The sequence below is a fragment of the Megalobrama amblycephala genome, linkage group LG1, assembly GCF_018812025.1.
Source record: "Megalobrama amblycephala isolate DHTTF-2021 linkage group LG1, ASM1881202v1, whole genome shotgun sequence".
Taxonomy (NCBI): Eukaryota; Metazoa; Chordata; class Actinopteri; order Cypriniformes; family Xenocyprididae; genus Megalobrama; species Megalobrama amblycephala.
Genome location: NC_063044.1, coordinates 56,283,393 through 56,300,601, shown reverse-complemented (window position 1 = coordinate 56,300,601; position 17,209 = coordinate 56,283,393). Strand labels below are relative to the sequence as shown.

General features: G+C 39.5%; 1 protein-coding gene across 5 annotated transcripts in view; it reads right to left on the bottom strand.

Annotated features, from left to right (window-relative positions):
* Positions 1–17,209, bottom strand: part of usp7 (ubiquitin specific peptidase 7 (herpes virus-associated)) — a 26,665-nt gene extending 9,456 nt beyond the window's left edge. The window contains exons 1-20 of one of the 5 annotated variants that reach the window (XM_048202932.1): positions 17,191–17,209; positions 11,669–11,773; positions 11,349–11,547; positions 11,015–11,153; positions 10,828–10,916; positions 10,643–10,751; positions 9,703–9,833; positions 9,178–9,232; positions 8,954–9,034; positions 8,774–8,864; positions 8,433–8,515; positions 7,790–7,899; positions 7,251–7,428; positions 4,851–4,995; positions 4,494–4,624; positions 4,133–4,267; positions 2,090–2,191; positions 1,874–1,979; positions 1,620–1,712; positions 1,432–1,499 (exon numbers count right to left, since the gene is read on the bottom strand). In XM_048202932.1, coding sequence (XP_048058889.1) covers positions 1,432–1,499; positions 1,620–1,712; positions 1,874–1,979; positions 2,090–2,191; positions 4,133–4,267; positions 4,494–4,624; positions 4,851–4,995; positions 7,251–7,428; positions 7,790–7,899; positions 8,433–8,515; positions 8,774–8,864; positions 8,954–9,034; positions 9,178–9,232; positions 9,703–9,833; positions 10,643–10,751; positions 10,828–10,916; positions 11,015–11,153; positions 11,349–11,547; positions 11,669–11,711 — 2,088 coding nt within the window. In that variant the 5' untranslated portion in view covers positions 11,712–11,773; positions 17,191–17,209. Of the gene's footprint in view, positions 1–1,431; positions 1,500–1,619; positions 1,713–1,873; positions 1,980–2,089; positions 2,192–4,132; positions 4,268–4,493; positions 4,625–4,850; positions 4,996–7,250; positions 7,429–7,789; positions 7,900–8,432; positions 8,516–8,773; positions 8,865–8,953; positions 9,035–9,177; positions 9,233–9,702; positions 9,834–10,642; positions 10,752–10,827; positions 10,917–11,014; positions 11,154–11,348; positions 11,548–11,668; positions 11,774–15,453; positions 15,734–15,810; positions 16,049–16,348; positions 16,803–17,190 lie in introns of those variants that run through there. The other 4 variants (XM_048202941.1, XM_048202907.1, XM_048202915.1 and 1 more) reach the window with 4 other exon arrangements.

Sequence of the window (17,209 nt, the reverse complement as noted above, 5' to 3'; positions counted from 1 at the left end):
CCTACTCTGCAACACAGAGGTGGCAGTGAGAGAAGCCGGGTTGTCACCGCATATTAAGGGTGTGTCTCAATCAGCTCCCTAGTTCAGTAGGTGTTTCGCGCACACATTGATTCTTGCAAGCAGGTTTAAACGTTTCTCGTGTCAGTCTCTTGCTTGGTCGCGTGAGAAAAGTCGTGGCTTTCTTTCACCACAGTGCCACAGCAACAGCTATGCTTACAGAAAAGCAAAAAATGCTTGCGATGCTTTGCTTTCAGAAGTTCTGTGGGGCCGTTCACATATTGCTTCTTTTTTTCCGCGTGCAAGTCAGTTATTTCAAATGTAGCCACGCGGCAGGCGCGCTCATAATGCACGTGTGGTGCGTTTTCCAGGTGTATCGAGATGAAAAACTCTCCACTTTTCAGAATGCCGCAAGCGCACCGCAGGCCATGTGACAAGAACCAACTGATCAGATTTGGCCTTTCTGTAACAAAACATCAATCTCAGCCGAACAGCTGATCATAGCTGTACAGGGTGCTTTTTATATCTTATCTCCGTAAATATATCTAGTAGTAAAGGTAATGCAAGGGCTAGAAATCAATTTATTCTTTGCTGAAAGTGGCGAGCGCAGTTCATGGTTGCATAGCAATGACCGACGCCACGGGAGCGCAAACGCTTTGGAAGGAATGAGAAGCAGTGCGGCCGCGCCTTCCGCGCGTTCAAGCAGAATGTCTCAGTTTCCTTTCCTATATCTTTGGAGTACGCCACAATGAAGCAAAACTCAGCACATTCTTTCGTTTTGTTAATCTGTAGACCTAATTATTTAAGTGAAATACATTTTGCGTAGCCTATAGGCCTAAACATTCCTTTTTATTTTTATATGTTATGTAGCCTATAGTTTTATTGTTTACTCTGTTCAAAGAAGCGTTTTTCATTTTCATTTATTATAGGCATAATGCTTGACGATTGGTGACGCATCATCTGAAAAACTAATGCCAGGGCATTGCCATTGTGACTTACCTAACCTATAATGACTTGACAGCTGATACTGAGCGCGTCAGCGCGGGCATTTCACTCACGTTGCATGCATCAGCGTCACATTTGCATAGGCTGTACTATTTGAATACATGATTGGTTGACTGCCAAATCAAAATATTAAACGGAACGATAAAATAACATTATTATCCAGTTAATGGCCATTTCAAATAAGCATTTCTGTTCAGAACGATTGCATTTGATTTTGTTTCCGTTTCTGGTTACGTTCCTGTCGAAATTTCGTTAGTTTCCGGTTTACGTTCCTTGAACCGGTTCAGAGCCCTGCTAAAGTGTTACCAATACAGTACAGATAATGAATCATTTTTGTTATCAACCATACCAATTACTGATTACTAATACATTTCTACTAAGCATTTTCTATACAAAAATGGATAAATTATTCAAACCAACAGGTCTTACCTCATAGAGGATAAGGCTAGTTCCCTGCTGAAACCCTGCTCTTTCACACATAACGGGCAGCAAGTCTCCTGTTTGTGTCAGGGTTAGAATGGATTAAATGTAATAAAGGATTGAATTCTGATTAATTAGATCTTCACAACTAAAACTTCATGAGAACAATCCTATTATATGCAGCTTTGATTACTCACGTATTTTACAGGATATAGGCGTGTAGATATGTCCACAATAATTTAAGCTTCTGGTTTTTGGATCATACATCTTCAAGAACAACATAACATCATCTGAAAATCAAAACCAACAAGGTTAAAAAGTTGATCAGAACCGAAAACTTTGTAGGCCGTTTTGCTCTTCATTAAATTAAAAAGAAATGTGAAACACCTACAGCCTGAATTGTTAGTGTTCTGAGTATATTCATAATACAAATGTACACATTGAAACTCACGGTCTTTGTCGAACTTGGGTAACGTTGCACCACTGGCAGCCATTTCTGGATCTACAGTTTCTAGAAATATTGTCCATGGGTTCTCGTTATCGCTCAAGTCGATCATCTGTGTGTGACATTGAAATGTACAGCTTTATCCTCATACAGAGAAAAGTATGAAACAAGAATGCCTTTAAAAATATATGGATTTTTAATAATATGAGTGCACAGACTTACAGACTTGTTGCAATCTGCTTCATAATCCAACATGGCTGGCCGTTTAGTGCCGTTGCTTCTGGCCTGCATTGGCCACAGTCTCATCTGGTCCTGCGGAAAACCCTGGAGGAAATGAAATTCATTGAGATCTTCCATCTTCATGGACAAAACAGAAATGCAACTAACCTCAGACATTAAGAAAATGAGAGTACCAACAAAATGAGAATTTGAATCTACATAACGCAAGCTTGAACAACATGTTGTCCTAACTAGCCTAACGGAGTTTCATTTCAAGATTAACAATGTTGCTGATTTTTAGGTTTGTAAGCTCCCAGAATGCATTTGCAGCATTAATAAATTATGTGGTTACTGTAGCAGGATATCTTTTTGCTGTTTGCTGACTGTTGTCAGTTATTTGCTGTGTGGTGATGTTAAGAGCTCATTTTTACGCTGTTTGTTGATTGTCACCATGAATCAGGTTTCAGCATTCAGGGTTGAGCTCTGTGTGCCAATGTGTGACAATTCAATCATGTGAATAAAGACCATGGCACAGCGTTTAAAGATAATTTTTAATGAAGGACATCACAGAATTGACCAGTTTTTTGAGGCTGACGTGTGAACGATTTCTTAAATGGTAAAAAGCCAGAAAGCCCATTGATCATCAAGCTTCAGTCTGCACAGAGGGCATCAACATTTTTGCCAAAATGGCTTGATACTTCAAAGAACACATGATGTCCTTCATACAGTAAAGATTTCTACTTCCTGCAACAGCAAAGAACTCACATAACAAGACTGGACCACCTTCATGTTTGACCATGGAGATGATGTTCTTCTGCTCATAAGCTTTGCCGAATGCCACTCTTGACCAAGAACAACATAAAAGGATGACCTGAATATGCTTAAATTCATTTGGATATACCTGTGGAGTTGTGGAAGTTTGTTTAATGGAAGGATGTGAACTGGAACTTCCAAACTGGAACTTTTTGGACCCACGGATCAACAGTACGTCTGGTGCAAAATAGGCAAAGCTTATGAGCAGAAGAATGCCATCTGAAGCTTGATGATCAATGGACTTTCCTGCTGGGCAGCAGTCCCAAAGTACACATCCAAATCCACTTAAGCTTGGTTCAGGGACCAGTCGTAGAATGTTCTTGAGTGGCCTGTACAGTCTTCAGATTAAAATCTCAGTGAAAATATTTGGGGAATTTTGTAGAAAGCAGTGGTAACATAAAAACCAAAGACTATAAGTGATCTGGAAGCTTTTTCAAACGAGGAATGGGCCAAGATTGCAGTAGAGGCAACAGAAGCTTCTAAGCACTTACAGGCAGTGTTTATTGGCGGTTATAAAGAATAAAGGATTCTGCACAAAATTTGACTTTTGGGGGTTGAATAATTTTGTACACATGTTTAGAGCCAGTTTAATTTTCTTAATTTCTCATCAACTTTACATTCTCAAACCACTCAAATGTGTATTAATAAACTTTGTATAATAGTTTACTGATGCCTTTGATGAATTGTTTTCATAAAATTTAGTTCTCATCAGCAAAATGTCTTGCAGGCTAAGGGGGTTGAATAATTTTGATTGCAACTGTAGATACTAAAATGACACTGCTTTGAAGGGATGATTTTGAAAAGGTTAAGATTGAGTTCACTTCATTATAAGTCATAAAACCACAAAGGGCCTTTCACACTGAGCACGATTAAGCGACGCAATATATTCTTTATACAGAATATAATTTCCACTGAATGCAATCCGAGGAGCTTGAAATGGCGTACACTTGTGATCCGATCGATCCAAAACGCATCTTAATACCAGGTGTAAACAGGGCCTCGGTCAGTGCCACCTATCGTGCAGGCGCAGATTAGCTGAAGGCGATCGTTTTGCTTTTGCGGTGTGAAAATTGGTTAAAATTGGTTAAACCAAGTAGTGCTGTTCAGGACAATAAAAATTAAGTTGTTTGAGCAAACTCATTCTGAATGAATGTTGCTCTGATTTTTTTTTTTTTTTAACTATACTAAATTCCTTTTGTTATCTAAATAAACTTGTATCAAGTGAAGTCTCACCATGGTCTGTGAAAGGTTCTGGACAAACTCAGCCAGAGTGGAGCTTTTCAGAACTTTGAACACTGTGTATTTTACTTTCTCCTCATCATACATGTCATTGCCCTGATGTCCACAGAACTGGTCTTCTGTCACCATCTACAGGAACACAGAGTGATGGCAGTATTTGTTAAACTGAAAATAGCATAATTATTTTACAAATCCAACTCTAAAAAAAAGATCTAAACTTAAGGCCTCTGCCAACATGAACTGAAGTGACCCGTTTTATCAGGCACACCAAGTGGACCAATAAGTCTTCCATTTAGAAGGCACATTTGCATTCCCAAGAATGATTGGTTTGATTGGACATAATGTGGCTCCATACCTGTACTTGCATGTAAAGGTGAGCCTCCTGCCTCTCTTTTCTCTTTTGAGCTTCAACCCTCTTCTCCTCCTGCAGTCTCTCCACCAGCTGCTGGGGGATATCCATGTCTGTGACCGGCTGCAGGACCTCACCTGAACATGACAAGAGCACTTATGAGCACAGATGGACATATGACAAACACATGCCCTGAGATCCACAACTAAACACACGGTGGTTTTCATATGGGCTGGATTGCTGTCAGCATCTACAGGTGCCGGCCACTTAGTCACACTCAAGCGGAATAAAATTACCTCATGCTAAAATGATAACATCATAAATTAACATCACAGCAGGCATAATTATGTTCACGGCACTCACTGAGCTTGGACTCTCTGATGTACACCAACATGTAAGCGTTAGTGCAGTGACGCACTGACAAGTCATCATCGTGACCACCGTAATTGTGCTCGATGGCCTCTTCTTTAGTGCACCGAGAAACGACATCATCGTCAAATTTACACCACTGCAAGAACAACAAACAAACATTACGTCTGAACAAAAATTATGAAGGCATGTGAGAGTGAATTTAGGGAAGAACAAAATGGCAAAGTCAAAACAATGTTTGTTACCAGACTAAACACTACGCCTAAAAAACAAAAAAACAAATACAATGCAGGGCTCCAGACTAACATGAAAACTGTGGCACTGGGGGGGACAGGAGGAAACGACAAGGGAGGAGAATGACAACAACGAAATGACAAGAGGGGAGAAAGGACTGAAGCATTGCCATGCTTTAAAGGGATAGTTCACCCAAAAATGAAAATTTGATGTTTATCTGCTTAACAGGAAGCTGAACGAAGTTGGACATAGTGGTGTTTTAGAGGTAAAAAATGATATAAATACTGTTCGGTTTCTCACACAAACCGATCGTTTCGTGTCTTAAGACATCAATGTGTCGTCACGAGCCGCAGGGTTTAATTTGGATTTGTCTTAGCAAGTTTTATTTACTGTTATAGTTGAAGTTCCTATCCACTGCTATTATTTGACTGACAGACGGCAGCGGTTGCAGTTAAAAATCATAATTTGCGTTCGACTGAAGAAACAAATTCACCTACATCTTGGATGCGCTGGGGGCAAGCAGATAAACATCAAATTTTCATTTTTGGGTGAACTATCCCTTTAAGTTGGAACGCTGCCTATGAAGCTAAGGGTCTGACAGAAACACATTTTGATATATATTTACTTCACAATTTACTTTACATCAACAATAAAGGCCTTTGCACAACGAGTCCGAAATTCGCACACTGCCTCCGAAACTTTCGTCCGTCAAAAATATATTCGGATCAGGTTCGATTTTCTGCATTTTTCGCATCCATGGCACGCATTTTGAGATACGTTTTGACAATTCAGAGCCACCGTACGCGAACGCAAAAATCCAGAATGCCATCTGACAAGTTGATCCACGTCTTCTACAGCACAACAGCAGCACTTAATGACAAACAACGTGCGCAATACAAAGATACAGAATATAAAGACAGATTGTGGCAGTAGTAAAGCATCAAACTGAGGCACTGACATCCTGAAGTAAACTTTGAAACACTCGGGATAATCACGCAGCTCCTTGATGTGGTGAACTCTCCTTTCTCTCTATGCAATCTCGGAATTGAATGGACCCAATATTTCCTCTTTCTTTTTCTCTTTTTAAGAAGAGAGGAGACAACAAAATCGTGCTCACTGCTTGAAGACTTCATTTTGTATCGTTTTGCGATTTTTTTCGCAACGCATTTATTTTTACGCATCGGACTCAGTGTGCAAGGTCTCTGTGCGTGACGATTTTTTAGGATTACGAATACGAAAAAACGCATACGAAAATTTCAGACTCAGTGTGCAAAGGCCTTAAGACAAACGCAAGAAACATTCCATAGACTCAAAATGACAAAGTCTGAAGAAAGTTCTTGAAATCTTTATTAATTTATTGAAAAATTTTTGAAAACACATTGAAAACACTCTTATGGATCATAGCCACATTTCATAAATACAGTAAAATCTGTAATATTACAATTGCCTTTTTATTTAATTTCTATTTCAACGCATTTTAAAGTGGAATTTACTACTGTGATGTAACACTGAGGAAAGCGGTAATGGGTGCTGAAAATTCAGTTTTGCCATGATCCTTAAAACCCTAATAAGCTGATTTGGTGTTTAAGAAACATTTCATATTATTATCATCATCAATACTGAAAACAGCTGAGAACTGCTAAATTTTTTGTGTGGAAACAGTTATACTTGGAATGTAAGCTTATAAAACAGTCATAACCTAATTTTTCAAACCATATTGTATCTGATCAGTAACTTTATACCATATTGAATATCATACTATCACTACATTAACACCTTTTTATTATTTTAATTTTTATGTACGTCTTTAAGGTCAAAACTGACTCAAATGCAACAAATCGTGCGACAATGTAAAAGTCTTTAATTTGGTGTCTTTAATGTGACTTTTGATCAATTTTATGCATCCTTGTATTAATATTTAGAAGAAAAGAAAAAATAACATCCCCAAACTTTTGAACGATAGTTTATCTACAAGCAGCAATGGTGTGAAGAACTAATTGGAAGACTATCTGAAACAAAATTCAGTCTGGAGCCCTCCAATGCTTTCAAGTTTTACTTGACTAAAATTCACAAAACATTTCATGCAACCACAAACCACCCAAAAAGCCAACCCAATAAACAAAAAAATAAAAAAGGACCCCTGAAATTAAAGTTTCTCACTATTGGCGCGGTGACACTCACTTTGCCGTCTCCTTTAGGATTAAGGTAGACGACGTAGTGGCCCCCGTGGTTGTCTCCACTGTGCACCAACACGGCGTGGAGAATGTAGTTGGCTGGGTCTTTCACGTCTGGCTTCTGCAGAAACTCATCCAGAGGTAATTGCTCTGGGAATTCAAACCTGCGGACCAAAACATCAAGCTCAGCCTCCATTTCTCTAGCATCATCACAGAGAGAGAGAACAAGAGTGTATGGCAGAGAGATTATGGAAGAGCATCTTAAAGTGCACCCTCCAGTCGACAAACATCATTTAGATGAGTCACTCTCATAAGGACATTTTAAAAGTGTAATCTCCCTCTCTGCAGGACAAGCATTTATTCTATTCCAATGCTAAATTCATCAATACATCACAGAAAGTATTTCAAAAGTGTAATGAGTATCAATGTCAGTTGTTCTGTCGAAGTCTTCATAATGACATGTTTAATGTCAAAATGGCAAAACATTTTTACATCTACAAGACACACACACACAAAAGTTGTTACCTGTCATTTATCTTAATATTTTGGTCAGTCTGAGGGTCGTACATGAACCTCATGAGCTGTAGGTGCAGGATAGGAGGGAAGGTCAGGAACTTTACACCCTTCTCTGCCTCCTAGAAGACAAATGAACCACAAACAGCACTCAAGTTGAATAGGTGCAAAAATTAAAACTGGTATCATCCACAACAAGTTATATATTACAGGACAGAGTAAAGGCGCAGTCACTTTACCAAAACTTCGGCTAAATTTAAGGAAAAAGTAGGAGTGTTGTCCATTGTAAATAGTGTAGTGATGCTTCAAGCAAAGCTTACTCAGGTCACTTTAAAAGATACTTGAATCCGATGTGAAATTTGTGTGGGAAAATTTGTTATCCACTTCCAGTTATTTCAGCTGTACAAAAACCAATTATGCTGGAAATTGGTATTCATCATATTTTACTTTATCATAATCAAACACTGGTTTGCAGCACAAATAATTTTACCATTTACGGCACTTTCCTATTTATTTACCTATAACGGCTAATCAATTGGAAGCCTCGCATATTCAAAGAAAACAGAAGACTGCATTTTGCAATTCAAAGGTAAATGTGACTACACTTTTAGGGTTGGTTAGCATGGATGGGTGATAAAGTATGTAAACCCCTCACCTGTAGACCATGCTCGCCTGCATCGTATTTATTATCCCCATCCAGCTGTTCCACAGCCACATAATCCTTGAATGACTCAAAGACTGCAGGGCAAAGAAGATGCATTAGTAAAACACTTCTACACAAGCAAATCTGAGATTGTGTGCAGTCCTACAATAATATTTTTCTTGAAATGGCATCTGAAACGGTCTAAGATGAATTAGCAGATTTTGCTGGATCAAATATACATCCTTGGAACAAGATGTCAGAATTCATGCATTTACAGACCACATTACAAGAATTGCCTTCCTAGACCAGAAGGGAGGACAGCAAGACGGAATATCAAAGAAAGCCACACTTACTGTTTTTCTTTCCTTTTATGCTGAGCTGAATGTCATAGTAATCCTCTATTCTTTCTGACCGATAGTCCACATGCTTGCACTGGATGTAGGACTGAAATGGAGAAAACACCCAAATGTGGTGAGGCTGAATCAATGAATCAGATGTAGAGTGAAACCACAGAGAGAGTCCGGGTGACTTACCACCATCTTTCCTCGGAAGAGCTTTGGGATTGTACCCTCCACACATGTTCCTTTCATCTTGTTCTCTACATTGTCCAACAACTAGAATTGGCAAAAGTGCAAAATGGTTGGACCCAAATCATGCTCATTTAATCTGACATGACTAATCCTTCATTTGATCAACAAGTTCAAGTTAAAAGAGAATGACCCAAAGGGACCCATGGAGATCTCTGATGGCTACTCACCACTCTGCACAGTTCCTGTACATCATGCTGCATGAAACTGTCTAGAGTCTCCCATCTGGGAAAAAAAAAAAAAAAAAAAAAAAAAAAAAAAAAAAAGACCATTTTTAAATATAAACATGAACGGGAAAAAGGGGATTCACATAAATGGTCACCTGACTATGAACAAAGCTGTTCTTCTACAATGGCACTGGTAACCAAAAATGTTCCAATGACTAAGTCTAAGATCTGTCAGCAAAACTGCACCTTTATTAAAACATTTCTTACAACAATTTAGAGGGTCTTACTAAACAACAGAGCAATTTTTGACTCCATAACTCCCCACCATTGGGAACAACAAGTAACTTAGAAAAATGATAAAGAATACCAACAACTGAGTATAAAACATATTCAAGGACAATGACAAGGAACAACATGAAACTCACACTTCACATATGGCTCAAGAATGTCAAAAGGCAGACATGTCAGTGTCTGATTCATTGTATTTGTAAACTGAACACTCAAAACAAAAAAAAACAAAAAACATACCCAAAAGACTTAGTCAGCTTCTTTGTCCCAACAGGCTTATCACTGTGCTGGAGCTCATAGAACACCCTCTGCAGGGCGAGGGGAACGCTTTTAGAGGAATCATCTCCCTCAGTGGGCATCATATAAACCGCCTAGAAAGTAAAAACAAAACAGATTCTCTGACAGATGCACAGCATCAACCTGTGCTTTTCATTTGAAAACAATATGCCATTAAAAACTAATTTTAAAGAAATAGGCCTAAGTAAAATAAAAAAAATAAAACAACACTTCCACTGACCCAAAGCTTGCATAATCAATTTGAAAAGTAGACTGCCATATAAATGTGAAGTACATGTAAGAAAACATAAAAAAAAAAAAAAAAAATCTTGGCAACACCTACCTGGATGGTAGTGTATAAAAGTTACCATGCTTTTATCATTTTACATGTTCTTATTCATAAAAACAATGGTGAAATTTTTGACTGCTAATCACAGGTCTTGCTGTAGAAAATGTGCTCTGCTAACACAGGGACACACTGATACTGGCTCTGATATGCAAAATTTTCTCTGTTCGCATCACATTTTCTTTCCACTGTAAAGTGGATCCCCATCTGGTGAGATGTATGACACTAATAAGAACCAAACATTACCAATATGATTCAAAATATTGCCACACTTGGCTACACCTGAGCACACACTGCATCACCTCAACATAACGCATCTACTTCTGTTAGGTGAGGGATGCAGTAGGAAAGTAGGCTGTATTCCGTTGGAGCTTACAGCAGGCAATGGAAAATCAATTTGAAAAGTAGGGCTAGTGTTTTTAATAGTGATTTAACTCATGCACATCACAAGCAAACATCATCTAATTAAGTGGTACATATTGTATTCTGTAATTCCCCACCAAAAAAAAAAAAAAAAAAAACCCTTCTGTCTGTGATAATGAAAGGCAGACGCCTCACCCGCCGAAGCTGGTTTGTGAAGAAGAGAGTCTGTAGTAAGCTGTTCATGTAACATGTGGCACCTTGATTCTTCAACCCCACGTAACCAGTGTGTTTCTTTGAATCCCAGCTGTAAATAAAACAGTGACATCAGCTATCGTTGTAAAAGCTTGTCAACATTGGAAACGTCACAAGAAATGACTTACGCCACACCGTGAGGTGCGTCAGCTTGAACGTAGACCTCAAAAGTGACCTTATCATCCTCTACAAAGCCCCGCTCTGGATCAGTCACATCCTGAAATCAAAGACATCACTTTAACATCAGCTAATTAGCTCTGCTCCACTCTGACAACACCAGCTCAGCCGAGACGTTCACAAAATATGTTAACTTACACTCCATGACATGAAGTTGGAAAAGCCCCAGTCATTTTCCTTATGGAAGAACAGGTGACTAATGCGGCGGCTGAAGGATTTCTCATCATCTTTGTAGTTGATTATTTTGAGCATGGCTTGAGCATGGCATGACCAGGACCTACAAATGTGCAGTTGGTTAGTTAAATTAGGCTTGCTTAAACAAAATGTTGCTTAAAGTGAGGGAGAACTATTCCCAATTAAATAAAACATTTTTTAAAAAAAGGGCGAAATTCATTAACTTTACACAGAGAAATGGAGAACAAACAAGTCCATTAATTCAAGGTCATCAGTGAAATCTCTACTGATTGCTTACGTAGAGTCTGACTCAGCATTGCACTGAAGGAAGAATCCAACGCTCTTCTGGTGAGGTCTGTCTGGGTAAAATCGGGGCATCACCATGATCTTCCAGGGAAGATTTCTCACGAAGCAGGGTGGGCTGAGCACAGACTCACTCAGTCTGCTAAAGCGCTCCACCACAAAACGGAAAGTTGCTTCAGAGCGCCAGCTTGTGTCTGTTGTGACATGTTGTAATAAATAGTTAGAGCTGCAAATTTACTTCCATTCATAACTTGAGATATTAAAAAAATAAAAAGTGTTAACATGCATGGAGCTGAGCTTCATTATGTTCCTTACCATCCTCCATGTCCTCCTCTGTGTTGTTGTGTCCGTCAGCCATAGCCACGTTCCCATTGATGACTGGATTTTGGGGAATTCTTGGAGGATCATCTGGGTCCCCAGCTAAAAAAAAAAAAAAAAAAAAAGACAAAATGGAAATTCCCTTGTCAACTGTAATGCTAATGCAAAAAGCACCAGCCCATGAGATTTTTTGCAAGCTCACTCTGATTATAGTGCTGCTCAGATCCACTGTGCAACAAGTACAAATGCACCCAAGAGCATTTTTCAGCAAAAAAATTGATTACTAAGAATTTAGCATGTGTAGCTCTAACAACAAATTGCATGTTTCCCCATTTATATATATTCCTCATATCACATATCTCAAAGAGATTATTTATGTTTTTATTAAAAAAAAAGAAAAAAAAAAAGATTGCCAAACCACAATTAAAAACCACTGAGAACTGCCAGTGACAAAGCAAAATTTTCATCTGTAACCATCAGACTCCATTGAAGCACTGCTGGAGACTTCTTTTTAAATGACTTAAATTGCATTCCTAACATTTCAAGGTAGTCAATAAGCAATGTAAAGATGGTGCATTCAAGTCAAGTTGGAAAGATCATATGAGTTGAACGCATATGAACGCCACCACAAGGCTGTAATTACGAGTGGGAGACCTGAGTTTTTGAGTTGGGGGCGGGTGAGAAAGTATGCTGGATACAGTGGCTGTAGTGTTTATAGTGATTTGTTAAAATTAATGAAATTACATGTTTTTTCATTTCCAATAAAACTATGTTGCATGTGCAAAATACAACAGTATTGTACAGTTACAATAGAACAACTGTTTTTACAGCACATTCCTAAATTGAATAAAAACCTAGCAAAAACACATTCTTCATCATTTCGTAGGAGTAAAAAAAAAAAAAAAAACCTTGTATTTTTTTGTGTCAGATCAAAGTGATCATTTGAGTGCACCTGACATCAAAATATGACTTCACAACTAACCAGGAGGACTTCACATGCTATCAGAATTTTCATAAATACGAGTTTACTAATCAGAAATAAGATATGAACGGCCTCTCAAATTACATTTACAACTAAGAACTCAGAGATAACATTGATACCTGAGTTTCCGAGTTGGGCAGGCCATAAACTTGAGACATGGCAGAGGAGAGAACAATTGCTGTACTTACAGTTTTATTTGTTTTTTTCCCACAACATCTACATATCTAAATAACCATTTGATGCACATTATATATTGTGGCAAGCAGGGCCGGGCCGAGAGCCGTGGGAACGGAGTGAGTGTTCACCTGCGCGCCACACTGGTCTCGAGTCCCACGGAGGATCTCCAGAACAATAAAAGGAGGAGTGAAGACAGTGAAAGACAAGAGAGGACCAGGCCTGGACTTTATGTTGTTGTTTTATTATGTTTATATGTGAAAGTCTTCCATGAGGGGCAACCGCTTTACTTTCATTTTGTTGTTTATTTTATGATTAAATTTTATGCTAATTGTTTGCCCGTTCCTGCCTCCTCCTTCCCTCATCAGCAAATATTGCTACATATCTATTTGAGACAGCAAAAGCAGCATATTTGACCTAGAGCTGACCGATTTTTCCGATTAACTTGAATTTAATGTTTTGCCTCGAATTTGTTTAAATCGAGAAATCGCAATTTTTAATAAAAATGTTAGCTGCAAACTTTACAATTAGACATGTTGACAATACAGCAATGATAACCGTTGAGATGAAAATGATCCGACCACAAGATGGCACGCCTGATTAACTGCTCTCGTGTGACGCCCTATGAACGTAGAATACATTGCTGTTCACTCAGAAATGTGTTATTGTGTTGAAAATAAAAACAAGATGCAGGCAGTGGAATGGAAAAAAAAAAAAAGTTATTAAATGCAAGTTTTTTTTTTTTTTTTAACTTGATCATTTCATGGGTGAGATGCTGCAAAAGACAAGAGAAACGAGTGCAACAGCCAAACACGTCCACCAAACATAAAAGGAAAAACAGAGCAATGGAATGCAAAAACCTGTAAACAACTCCAACTGTATGTTTGATATTTCATGTTTGCATGATGGTGACAGGCATAAAGGTGCTGTTATTTTCTGTTTTTACAAAGCATTTGCCGTTAAAAATAACCTATTACTGTTGTTATTTATTGCTATGACTTTTTGGCTAAGAAATATTTAGCATTTCTTATATTATTTCTGAGTACGTTTAAGATAAGTTTGTACAACATTTGCCTTCATATTTCATGCATATTTTCTGCAAAGATGTTTAACAAACAACAAGTAATTTCTTTTACATTTACAGCATGTTAATCACTTCAGGTGTGGTGCATTTGGAATACAACTTTTCTTAACCAGATGGTTAATAAAGAGAATGTTATTTGAATCATATTGTAGTAACTAAGTTGACTAGTTAAACAAAAAAATATTTCTGGAGGAAAAAAAAAAGAAAAAAAAAAGATTTTATTATTTTGCCCTATCGCTCAGCCCTAATTTGACCTAAAGCAAACTATCTAGATAGCATGATGAATAAATACAATACATGAATGTTTAAATGGTTGTCAATGTATGAAATCCATTGGATATTGACAAGATGCATTCAATAAAGTTTGGCTTCATTAAGATTTCCCCAATAAAAAGGCAAAAATGTAGCATGCTGTCCTCCACAATTCCTATTCTTTCCAACAACCTGAATGCAACAAATTTATAATTACGACTTCAAAGTGGGAAGTAAAACAAAATCTGTTAACGCATGACAGCATGTAAAGACAAAACAAACAGGTTCTCTTTCTGTTTATAAGTGGGCTGTTCTTGGCTAGAATAAGTTACAATGCGAGCCAGACGTTTTGCTGTTTAATGAGGCCTGAATGAGTGAGACTAAAAACAGGCCAACCTGCATGCTTCACAGTGGTAACTTGCGCTCAATTTGCGCATTCATAGGCCTTCGTGCGGTGTGATATGTGCATGTGTTGAAAGGTCTCAGTGCGGGTCTCTGGACAGCAGCATCAGATACGCCCCCACACGTGCACTGCAGAACTTTGCCGAAACGCAGCGCAAAATTTAGCATCCAAAAATACAACGAGTAAGAAAACACACCAATGCTCTGGGACCTTTAAAGAGTTATAAACGCGATCGAGAGTGGGCACGAGCCAAAAAAACAGACAAGCAAGCCGTAATCATTAAAAATGGCGAGCGGTACCACAGCATGACTCGTTATACAATGAAGAAGCAGAAAATCCCCGCGCGCTGTCGGCAGATCCCCACGCGCTGGCCTTGACGCACGACGTCTAAAACATATCAAATCCAAATTTAACTCTTACAGCATAGGTACTCCCCCATATTATGAATAATAAGGGTGTCGCTGAGAATAATAAGCTATACTAATGACTCGTTTGATTCGATCCTCTCGTTTAAGTTACCCCCTCCCCCTCCATACACATTTAGCCGAGCTGCTAACGTTTCCACCCGCAAACCGAGCTCTTATTCTGGGTAAACAGTGTCATCCGAGACTATCTAATGAGCAAGTAAATTACTTGGATCGCGGCTCTTTTGCTGAGCCATCATGTGCCGCGGACAGCCCAGTCACCAAGATATAAACAAACACATACGCAGGCAGGCCTCTCATGAGTCTGATCTGTGCAAAATACAGTCCACCATCTTGGAATAAAACTGCCATCCACTCCCCCTAATCGAGCCGCACAACTTCATATGCGGATCACATCCAAAGCCAATAATAACAACAACAGTAACATTGATAAGACATTGTAAATGCTCAGTGCAACTTAACTGATTAGATATCACCTGCAAAGCTCGTAATCTTGTTTGTCGTTAAGGAGCGAATTATAGTTCAAAATGGTGCTGTTGTCCAGCAATCATCCGATGATGCTGTTTATTTGACTCCACACTAGCACTGAACAGCCAATAACACGGTGGCGGGACACGAGGATTTGCTGACTATGGATGAAAACCATTCAACGAAGCCTCAACTTGTTTCAGAAATGTCTAAACAAGCAGATGTTCTGAAAGGACAGTAAACTGCCAGATTAAATGGTGAACTAGTTAGTGGGCGAGTGCCCTGTTCAGATCACATTAACGGCAAACGCGTCTCTGTCTTTTGAATCACAACAATATATTATTGACTTACGTTTATCCATTCTGCACGCGAATACGGTTGAGCTCTTCTGTGAGCATTTGCCCCGTTGTGCTTTTCAAAAGTTCCCCACACGATCTACAGGTGTAGCCGAGGGGCTCCTTACATAATCAGATGAAAATCTGACACAGTTTGATAGATAGAAAGGCTTAAAGATGGACTGCGCCACGTTAATGCAGGCAGCCAAACGCTAATAGAGCAAAATCCACCTCGCGTAACGAGCACATAAACCGTATTATTTAAAAAAACAACCGCTGTTTGGTTTCTAATAGCAACGCAGGAGTGCTATATAACTCAGATGATGAGGTAAATAATAAACAAAAGTGATGGACTTTTTGCTGACTGGCTAAACTCATGCAGCGAGGTAACGGTTAGCTGCTGGCTAACAAGCTATTGGGGTCAAAACATGCGACAGAGGGAATGGCTAATAAACTGTTAACTAGTTAAATACCGTGCTTGATGTGATAAAGTTGGCTGTAATGTTAAACTAAAGATTGTGAGCTTTTTATTTTTGCACGAGGCCTTGACGTACCCTCCATTTCCATGTCCTCGGGCTCGCTGAGCTGCTGCTCGCCGGCTTTCTGCTGCTGCGTGTGATGGTGGTTCATGTTGGCGGCTGTTAGGATGGGAAGATGCCTGGTCTCTTTCTCTCCCTCGGGCCGGTCTGATGGTGGTTCCGCGGGCAGAGGCTGGTGGGGAGTCGGAAGACGCGGAGGTGGGGTAAACAGGTCGAGCCTTTGAGGCTGGGCCTGCACTAAGACGACCTCGGCCTTGTCTGCTGTCAGCGCTGGGGATGGAGGAAGGGAGGCCGGTGGGGGAGCAGGCAGAGAAACGCGGACGTATTTGCTCGCTATTCGCCCAATCTCGGCGCCTGGGTGAAGGGATGCTAACGTTAAGGATAGTCGGTGGCCTCGGGCTTCTGTTTCACGAAGGCCCGATGAATGAAACCCCGGCTTTCCCCCGTAGAAGTGCGGGGCGATTGCAACTCACAACAACCTGCAGCCGGGGAAAACACAGATAGCCCAGCTGAAGCTAGCAAAAGTGATAAAACAATTAACAGCGCGACTCATGCGCCTCCGAGAGATTATTTTAAATACAACTTCCCCTGCAATATTTCCAGTCCGTGTGCTCCTCCGATTGTCCCTCTTCTGGGGGGGAGCGAAGAAAAAACCTATCCATTCAAACCAGACTCTAATGTGAAATCGCACTAATTTAGAAGTTTAAACTCACAAAGATGTCCGCGTTTCGCCTCGCCGTTATTAGTGGAACTAACCTGAACCCCTAACGCCCAATTGCACACTGAAGCTGCATCCCAAATGACTATTCGAACGAGAAAATATAATTTTGCCCGGTCACGGCCAGAGCCTCTCTCACCCGCTCCCGTGGTTTATGG